This window comes from Gambusia affinis, linkage group LG17, assembly GCF_019740435.1.
Source record: "Gambusia affinis linkage group LG17, SWU_Gaff_1.0, whole genome shotgun sequence".
In the NCBI taxonomy this organism is placed as follows: domain Eukaryota; kingdom Metazoa; phylum Chordata; class Actinopteri; order Cyprinodontiformes; family Poeciliidae; genus Gambusia; species Gambusia affinis.
Window position 1 is genome coordinate 17,495,018 of NC_057884.1, and position 10,452 is coordinate 17,505,469.

General features: G+C 35.3%; 1 protein-coding gene across 1 annotated transcript; it reads right to left on the minus strand.

Annotated features, from left to right (window-relative positions):
- Positions 1–2,000: 2,000 nt before the first annotated feature.
- Positions 2,001–8,595, minus strand: LOC122819552 (progestin and adipoQ receptor family member 3-like). The gene is made up of 7 exons (XM_044096350.1): positions 8,407–8,595; positions 7,872–8,074; positions 7,410–7,572; positions 6,159–6,314; positions 5,852–6,049; positions 5,684–5,774; positions 2,001–4,614 (listed from the first exon to the last, which is right to left on the minus strand). Exons 1-7 carry the CDS (start codon positions 8,407–8,409, stop codon positions 4,472–4,474), a joined length of 957 nt encoding a protein of 318 aa, XP_043952285.1. The 5' UTR covers positions 8,410–8,595; the 3' UTR covers positions 2,001–4,471.
- Between the last annotated feature and the right edge of the window lie 1,857 nt (positions 8,596–10,452).

Here is a 10,452-nt window from a genome sequence, read left to right on the forward strand (position 1 = left end):
TCTTTTAAAATTCATTGAAGTTGTGGAGTCATTCCACCCCGGAAACAGAAACATGTGATATGAGGTTAAATCAGTCATGTCATGCAGGAGAGCATGTGTTTAACATGCATGAAGGGAGCTGGTACTCAGCTGATAAAATAAAGACATAAGTAATTCACAATTTTACCTCCCATCTATGGCTATGAAACATTGAAAAATTAAGTTTTTGTCATCAAGTAGTAACCCTTGGACAACCAATTGTGCTTATAAACAAAGAGGGATAACTTTAATCCTAGTAAATCAAATTAGGTTCAGTATAAATAATAACATGCTGAATTCATTCTAGATACAACAAACTGTTCTTCAATTGCGTGTTTGAGCATGATTGAGGTAAAACAAATGGAAATGTGGTAACTATTTCTCTTGGACAAAGGTAGTGACAATGACCAGGTAATTCACTGAAGATCACGGTGCTTCCAACCCTCCCACTAAAACTGAGCCCAACCACCAGAAATAGGAAGCTCATTTCATTCACTTGAATCTGGCATCTCGTTTTTTTTTTCTTTTCATGATCCATATCTCCTGACCATAGATAAGGCTGGAATGGAATGTAGCTGAACTGGTAAACTCAGACCTGAAGTTTATAACTCAGCTCCTACCTTACAGTGACAGAGCACATTACTACAGACAAAACCCTAATCTGTTTAGCAATCGTCTGTCTTATGACGCATAAAATAGTGAGATTCTAGAACAACTTCCATTGCATGAGAAACTGAGAGGTCCACCGTTTTTCAGTTGAGTACCAAGAGTTCAAACTTGGAAGAGGTTATGATCATTCTGGCTGAAAAACACCCCGGGGGAAACTTGATGTTATGGCTCTAGATGCAAAGAGAAATACATCATCTGCAAAAAGCACATGAGACCTCAAGGCTTTCCAATCTGGACATCCTCGTCACATGACTGTGATTTGAGATCCTGTCTATATCTCAAACAGCATCTCTGACATTAGGGAATCCAAGTCACAAAACAAGCCGGATTGTGGGCCATTATATGCAGACATATTCCTGCTTTAGTTATTTATTAAAACTTTAAGTAACACAAACCAGTAAAAAAAAAAAAAAAAAAAAAAAAAAGCCAAAATGTGAAGTCGCCATGCAAAAAACAGTTAATTCTTATCAGTTGGGACAAAATTAAAGATCAAGTGGGAGAATGTCTCTAAAACTAAAACTCTACCTTTTTCTGGATCATATACAGTATAACTAAGTTTAAGACCAATGCAGGAAATATCAGCAATAATGCACAACTCTTTAAACACTGCTTCTGTTTTTTAACAAAGCTTTTGTTGATTAGAACTTACAGACTATATTTTAAGTTCTGTCATTGATCTCAGAATACATAGATAATTCAATCTTTTAAATACGTGAAGAACATTTCCTGGATCAAACTGTGTGTATGTGAGAACTTTCATGCTTTATATTGCCAGTGTTTTAAGAGTCCAGTAGATGTGAATAATTAGTGGAACTGGTGGAAAATGTATATTTTTCCACAGTGAAATTTTAAGATTTTTTCCACCTGTTTTTAACATCCATATATTTCACAAATATATTAAACACATTGCTGGAGTTGGCACTACTAAAAGCTAAAAGGCTATTTTATAGCTTTTTGGTATAAAAACGTTTTGAGAAACTTTTCATCCCCCTAAAATACCCTCAGTTCTTTGTAGTTTAATCTCTTTTATGAAGTTATCTTTACAAAAATTTACTCTGCAATTTCTAAAGGAAACACCTACATTTTTCTAAGTACCTTGTAACTTGAAGTAACTCTTAATAATGTGAATCTTTAGGTAAACAACTCCAAACGTTAAAAAGTTAAAACCTGAAATCACCCGTTTCAGTTCTGCCCTCTGCTGTTCAACAATGGAACCACAGTCTTGTTAAAACCAACAATCCAGTATTAGATTTATTTTAGTTTTTTTATTATTTTCCTTAGACAAAAGAACAGTTCTGAGACCCATATTTTAGTTCTTTAGCACTTTATTTGCTCAAATGTTCAAAAATATCTTTTCACAGATGAAATGAAACAAATGTTCAACTCATCTCATTGGTCAGTGCTTTTATCATCATAATAGCACAAGGAAAACATAAACACACAAGAGAACATTCAAGAAAAATGTTGCATTGTATGGGGAGACAGTTACTTATCTGTCCATGAATTCAGTTCTGCAGTCTGCAGCAGTAAGAGCTTTTTATGGTGCATTCATTTTCATGTTTTTTTTAAATTAAAGAAACATTTTGTTCTGGTTTGTGAGAAACAGTAAAAACACAGTACAGTTACTCAAAGATAAGGCAAACGAAACACAAACAGGGCTAAAATGTGCAAAAATAAAAACATTTAATGCTTGTTCTAACAACAGATCTCATTTTCTGCAAGAACAAAAAATAATGAACATAGGTACAGTAGTTTCCATTTTCTACTGGCCTCATTCAAGCAGCAATAAGGAAACAAACACGTTTTATAAAGGGGAAACTAAGGGATTTTAGAGGCTGTAAAGTAAATTCAATTATCTGTAAGAGGTCCATATTATCACAATTTATACCAATCAGTCTATAATTGCTACTTGCAAAAGCAAAGAGGCTTTTACTTGTCTTCTGGGCTCCATTTACCTTGCAGATGAACATATAAATAAGCTGCTGGACACACAAATCATGTTCTTCCACACCTGATCTTTTTGATTTTGTCCGTATTTTGATTGAGATGTATTTGTATTTTTGTTTAACTCAGTACAGACAGATCACAGTGAAAACCCCGAGATTTAAATCAACAAAACGTCCATCAGCTTTTCAAACAGAGTAAAGATTTCAATGCGGTTCTCCGTCGGTATATTTCTGTGTTAATCTTATTGATTGGTCGTTTACATTCATAATCTGTTATTTCAGTAATCTTGATAAAACTTGAACCAATTATAAAAAATATTCTTCAGTTTGCAACTAAAACACAAAAGGATGGTCAGCTAAGGTGCATGCATAAACATAATTGAACTGCACTTAAAGTGCAAACATGCAATTAAAATGATCTTTTTGAAGTTATCCAACTTACAGTTGCTATTAAAGATCAATATTGTACATTCCTCCATGCACACACAATCCAGAGGATATTACATCAACATATACTTGGCAGTAGAGGAAAATAAAAAAATAGACTCTTATCATCATGCCCTGCTTGCTGAGTTAGTCACATAATGTCATATTTAAGTGATTAACTTAGAGTGATTGTTGTGTTCATTAGGTTACAGCTGAATTGTGAAAAGAAAAACCAAACAGTTAAGAAAAATTACAGCATCAGTCTGGCTTGATTATCAGTGATCATCCTGCTCTGTGGTTGATTCTGTTGCTCATGATTTATTCTAAGGAGGTAGTATAAAAACAAGAACAGCAATTAAAACAATTCTTTCAGATATAATGCCGTCACACATAATTTGTTTTTCCACAAGGAATATATGAGACACAGAAAAAAAGAGGGAAAAAAAAATTCTCACATTTTTGACACTTTAAGAGGAAATGTGCAGCCATATTTGACTAATAAAATTCATTTCTGCTCTCACGAGGAGAAGACATTTGTGATTACAAGTTTCTCACATGTGAATAGGTGTAAACATTAATGCCTGAAATGAAACAGACACTCTCATGTGTTGTTAATGTTATCGCCACCTACTGGCACTCTATGGGAGTTTCAGCAATTTGGTTAAAAATTTTTAGTCCGTGTGAATTAAGACCGTCTTATTTTTAGAAAAGGAAGCAAAATAGTAGAACAGTCAGGAACGACGTCGTTATTTTTTAACATCTTCGCCAGAAAAAGGTCTCATTTGGAATATGCGCCGAGTTGTGTGAAATGTCTCAGTCTTTTGTTATCCAATTCACACGACTGTTATAAAACTGGCTCCAGTTGATTCAGAGCAGAATTGCAGATAAATTAGAAATAAATAAGGTTTAGAGGTAAAATACAGCTGTGCATGTGAATGCCAAAAATGGAGATAAAACGTTCTGTTCAGATGTTAAACCAATATTTCTAGTTTTCCTCCCAAAGTTCTTATAAAACATAAGAAGTAGATAATAGATTTAAAAAATGCAGACAAAAGAAGGCAGATTTCATGCAGGCAGTTAGATTTGATTCAAATAATCCCCTCTTTAAATACTTCTACACACAAAAAAAGTCAAAACCTAATCAAATGTAAAATATGATGTCACTTAAAACCATCAAAGTTGAGTTTGTTTCTATAAAACAAAGCTTCATGCATTGATCTAATAGTCAATTTTCTGTTCACTGTTGTGAAAACAGAAGGCGACGCCACAGTCACAAAACTCTGAGAGCTTTTAATATTGGTCAACGTCTATCACTCAGCATCAGCATCATAGGCGCCGCGCACTTACAGCAAGAAAAGGTGAAGGCAACAACTGAAGGTTGCTTTAAAGTGACGTGACATTTTGAGGTTCACTTATCTGCCGGCGGTCCGGCTGAGACAGGGCCGGCTGTGTCTGAAGTCCATGATGTGTACAGCCGTCTGGTGCCACCAGTAAAACATCACCACCACCAGTACATGCCACAGCTGGTGGCTGGCGCCGATGTAGTTCACCTGACCTGTAGGGGAAGAAGAAAAGAGAAATATATACATAAATCTACTTCAAATAAAGAAATGAAGTTTATCATCAAAAGAGCCGTTTTGTCCAGCTAAATAAAACTTGTGACTGCAAATGTTACATGATCTTCTGAAAAACACCCTGCTTGTAATTTTTGATAAATGTTTGCAGAAAAAAATGTTCTCATGTCTAAAGAACCATCACTTTATTCCTGTTTTCAGATTTTGAAAGAAAGCTAAAAGACAATATTTTTGCAATAAAGTGACATTTTCTTCTATGGGATGTGGAGATTTGTGGAAAATGATATACATTTTTTATTATTTTATTTCCTCTAAAGTTTATTTGTATAAAATCACGTCTGTACACTGTAATATTGAAATCAAAATTTTTGCTTCAGCACACAATTATGCCCTATAAAGTTGATTCTGAAAACAGTTTCCAACCAAATGTCAAAATGGAAAGAAATAATAGATGTAAAATTTATTACTGATTCTTTTAGTCAATCTTTTGTGGAAATTTGCAATTATTCCTTCAAAATAATTTTAAAAATCCTTAAGGCAGTATTTGTTCTTACATCTATATTTAAAAACATTAGCTGGTTCTTTATCACTTTTTGTAAAAGTTATTAACAGCTACTGCGAAAGTTTCAAAGAGCTGCAGGTTGCAGACCAACTAAAATGCTTTAAGATCAAATAATGTTTCTTGCTTCTTAGACATAAATTAATGGCATAAAGTCTGGTCTGTGTTAGGACTTAAGTATAAGTTGGTATTTTCCACAGAAACACTAGGACTTCATTCGGTTCGTATTGCACCAATTTACAGTGAAAATCATCTCCAGAAACTCAGCAGATTGCTTTACTAGATCACGGCCATGGATGAAGTTATTGGGAAAATTTGTTCAAATCAAACAGAATCCTGGGTTCACTTTTTAAGTGGAATTGAGATAATAAGTCTCAGTTAGTCATACTTGGGAAATTCCTATGGAGGTAGTTTCATGACTGAATGGGTTTTTCATCAGATCTTGGCAATCACAGCAAAGAGAGACAAATGAACAAAAAAAAAAATCTCACCAGGAAAATATCGCTCTGGAATTTTGGTGGCATAGAACAGGAATGCAGATCCAGCTATCAGGTACATTACAATCACACGAGGCAGAAACAGCTACAAAGTAAATGGATTGCAGATTTTATTTTTGGTTTTCTTCTTGATTTCTTACAACACTGATTTTCCTCCCGCACCTGCACAATCTCAGAAGCGAAACCTTCACTCAGCCAGATCCAGTGGCAGGCAGGAATCACACCGACGCCCGCCACGCAGCAGAAGATTGTCATCCTGATCATTTTCCAGTCGTTGCTGAGGTAACGAGGGTGAACCTGAGCGCAGAAGATGGCCAGGATCAAGGAGAGCACCATCAGCAAGTAGACCTGCTGCCAAAACTGGAGGGGGGAAAATTAGGCATAGTCAAAGTCTTGAGTAGGCGGATATCTTTAAAGAGAAATAATCCTTGGATGTGTTGAGAAGCAGATGCTAAACATATTCACTCACAGCATTACAGTAGAAAGCATAGAAGATCCCAGGAACGTAGCAGCCCAGGATACCGATGGAAATGCCGGCGTAGTCCAGCGCCAGCCAGCGGCGGCACGTCTTTTCCAGACGGTGGCATGAGAACAGGTGGTATCCCACTGAACACAGCATGCAGACCTGGAGGGAAAACAGTTGAACTTTAATTTGTCTAGAGAGAAATAAATGAGACAAAGCTATTTCCAGCAACTAGATTACTTTTGGTATCGTAATCACAAGTTTCTGCATCTACAACATGGAAATTTATCATTTCAAAACATCCAAAAAATACACAGAGGAGTAACTATGCAAAATGTAACTTGTAAATAAAACCAGTCGAAGCTACTGGTTTTAGTCAGAGGTTTTTGATTTAATTACTGGTTTCTACACAAACTGACAAAATCACACAGCTAACAGTTATTTATGCCAACTTCACTAAGATGAACTACTATTCACCTACACACACCAGTTAAATGATAGTGCCACCACTGTGTTTAACCGTGGTAGGGTGATCTCTTGGTGATGCACAGTGTTGATTTTGCCCCAGATGAATAGAAAAACATTCTTTCACCAGGTTTTGGAATATTTTAGCTGTGATATGAATAGTTGTTTTCACATTTCTTTTTAAAAAAAAGAAGCTTTTTGTGCTGTTGTTGTTCGCAAATATTCTCGGGAAGGTCACTTGCACTGTAAAGGCCTCATGTTGCTATATAAAGTACATAAAAATTTAATTGGTAAAGTGGTTTGTTTATATTGTTTATTCTGAGAGTCTCATGCTGCCAAATCCAGATATACAAAGAACAAAGGAGATATTTGCAACGTGCAGAACACACTCACTGCTTTCTGAAATAATTTCAAAAGATGTTTCAACCAGGTATTAATTTGAGGATGTGCACAATTATGCAACTAGGTTACTGCTTTTTTCTACGTTTATATTTCAGTTGAACTGCACAGGTCACATTAGAGATGAAAAAGTTCCTAAATGGCCTAATTTAGTTGACTTTTAACAGGGTTGTGTACACGTTTCTAATCCACTGTGACTCCACCGTCAATACACACCTGAGAGGGTGCAGCTGACTGAACCTGCAGCAGGAAAAGTAACCTTACATGAATCAGTTTGTTAAACCAAACAATGAAGGAAGCAATCAGCTCATCGATGATGGACAAAGAAAGAAAATTCTCTGAAAAAATAAACAATTCAAAAATCAACGAGCAGCAGACTGCAGCAGCTGTTACCTGGAAGCAGAAGAGCCCTGTAGCATAGATGATGTAGTCTTCTCTGTTTGCTCCAGCAGCTGGTAGTACTGAGGAGAGGTCATTGACCCCAAGAGAAAAAAAAAGGACAAAACCCAGAAGGTGGCTCCAGATATTCACAGTCTCATTGGATAGAATAAATATACTGTAGGGAAAAGAAAGCAGGAAACCGTAAGCACCATGTAGAATATCTGTTGGCTGTTTCATTTCCTACACATTTGAATAAACAAGGAAACATATATATATATATATATATATATATATATATATATATATATATATGACTTATAGGTGGTGGCAATGAGTCATGTAGAGTTGTGAAAATGATGAATAATGGTTTATTTTATCCAATTTCACCTATTTCAACGACTGCTGAGCTCTGGAAAAACAATTTTTAGGTGAGTTCTTTGTGATATACATTCATGTAGAGCCTACGCGGCTCACCTCTTCAGACAGAGTTTGGAGGTCAGGTGTGCCCTGTAGCCGTCTGTGATGTAGGGGTTTTCTTTGAGGAAGAGGGGGATTTGTTCGTAGGTGTACAACCGAATCCTGTGTGGCAGCAGCACCGGCCAGTTCTGGTATCTGCCCAGCTCTATATAGTGGGCAGTTTTCAGCAACTTCTTCGGCATCTTCAATAGCATCTTGTTCTGGGCTCCACGGACACGGCAAAGCAAGCAGGAGACGTTAAGGCTGCGGGGTAAATTAACAGGGAAACACAATGATCAAAAACCTAGCGACGTGTAAACAAATAGGGAAAAACTAAGCAATAATTCCAACAAAAACTATTTAAAGATGAATTAGACCTTAAATGTTACGGCTCCAAGTTCTGACAATAAGTTCTGAAACTAGCGAAGCAAGCATGTTCAGTTTTGTTTTCCTTTTTTGCTAAACTGGTTTGTTGATGTCGCCCAGCAGGCTAAACCTAAGATGCTAATGCTAACAGGTTGATAAACTTGTATAAAAACAACCGGAAGCTCACCATTATCAGTCCGACTGTCTTCGAATAGGTCTTTCAACCATATCCGGACGGCTGTTAGTTTTACGCGGTGGTAAAAAAGAATCACATTTTGGTAAATGCACACATTTTAATAAGCTAACATATAGTATGAGTGTAGGACCTTTTAGCAGCACCAAACCTGTTTGTTTGGAAGGAAATATGGAAGCTATGCGTTACTGCCACCTACTGGTGAGAATACAACATTGCCTCTGGAGCCATTTATTAAACGTCAAAAATAGAAGAATGCATCATATTAATGCAAGTTAAATAACCAGTAAACCATGTTTTGTGTTTGTTTAGAGCTGTTAAATTACAGGTATTTTTTTTAGAATATTTCTTTAATCTTAATTTATTTTCTATAGGCTAAAAATTAAACACCAGTGTATATATCTTGAGCGTTGCTATTATAAAAAAAAAATCCTAGTTATGCATATGACGACAATGTAATTAAAACACAGCTTGTTTTCTGACCTCAAGCTATAAGTCTTGTCCTATTGTTTATTTAATAGGCAAGGCTTATGACCACAGAGACAGCTTTTTTTTTTTTTTTTTTTTACACTGTCATAGACTGCAGGGATTAACTGTGGCCACAATATGTTTCTATGGGTTTTCAGCTGTGGCAACACGCATTCCTTCATTCTTTGTACTATTAACCTCACATTTGCCCGGTATTCATCAATCAGCAGAGTAATTGTCCTTTCTGTTATGAGGAACTCATCCTGTTTCCGCCTTTTTAATTTGCAAATAATAATATAGATTTTTAGCCTTTTGTTTTAAAATTTAAAATAAAAGAAGGTCCAACCACACCCAAATACAACAGAGATTGCATCATCCATTTTGAGAGAGGGGGATTCTTTATGCTGTGTTATTATATGAGGCGTTAGCTGTCATGACTTAATTCAAACAGTTTGCTGAGCTACAAACCAACTTGGAATCCACATTGCATCCTTGCACACTCCACAATGACTTATGTAATTACAGGGCTGCTGGATCACTGAAGGACAGACAGGAATGAAGTCAACATCTCACCCTGAAGGTCTGATAAAGTTTAGCTATGTGACAAGAAATTGATCTTCTTGCTCTAATGTTAAAGGACTTGAAAAACAAATAAATTATGAGTTAATCAATGTGTTGATGACATAACCCCTGCCTCATGACATGGTGATCACTGTAATTCACCATTTGGGAAATAACAGTTTGGATAAGCTTTAAGCATGCGGACACACAGAGTATTCAGTTACAGTTCCATCTGCAGTGGATTAACACAATAATGATGCACTTGTTCAAACATTTTGGATAAAAACACATTCTCTAGCTGATTTATAGGACAGTCAAAGTTGTAGAGCATAAAAATTTTAATAAGTTACTGGGTTGATCTCACACAGAGTGACATGTTTTATTAATTCTTCAAGTCATTGGGACATTATTTAGCTTCTTATGCTGAAGGAGAAATATTTTAAGTCTCATAAAGACTTTTGAATTATTTATTTTAGTCATATGTTGGTTGTTTCTGTGTTTTTCTATTGTGACATTATCTATTTAGTAAGTTGATCTTGTAGAAGGCACAGGAAGAGAATGATATGTCTTCAAAATAAAAGTCTATACCAAATATGTCCATGTTTTCCTGGTAATCCCAGTGTTAGTAATTTGTTCTAACAGATTTCACATTATTAAAAAAAAACAAAGTCAGAAATAAACAAATGGTATGCTGTATCTCTATTTCTGGAACAATCTGTGTAAAGAAACCAAAGAGAGTGGAAACTTTTTTAAAATATATTTTTAAGAACAAATTTTACAAAAATATTGATAGATGTATTCTATCAATATAGACTCAGTGGAGTGTTGTAGAATTACCAAAATATATCTTGTTTTCTTTATTATTATTATTATTATTATTATTATTATTATTATTATTATTATTATTATTATTATTATTATTATTATTATATGCATTTCCTGTTTTGCAATGAAAGATGTATGTGGATAGTTGATTGATGCTTTGTTGCTTATGGTGACCTTGAAAGAAGG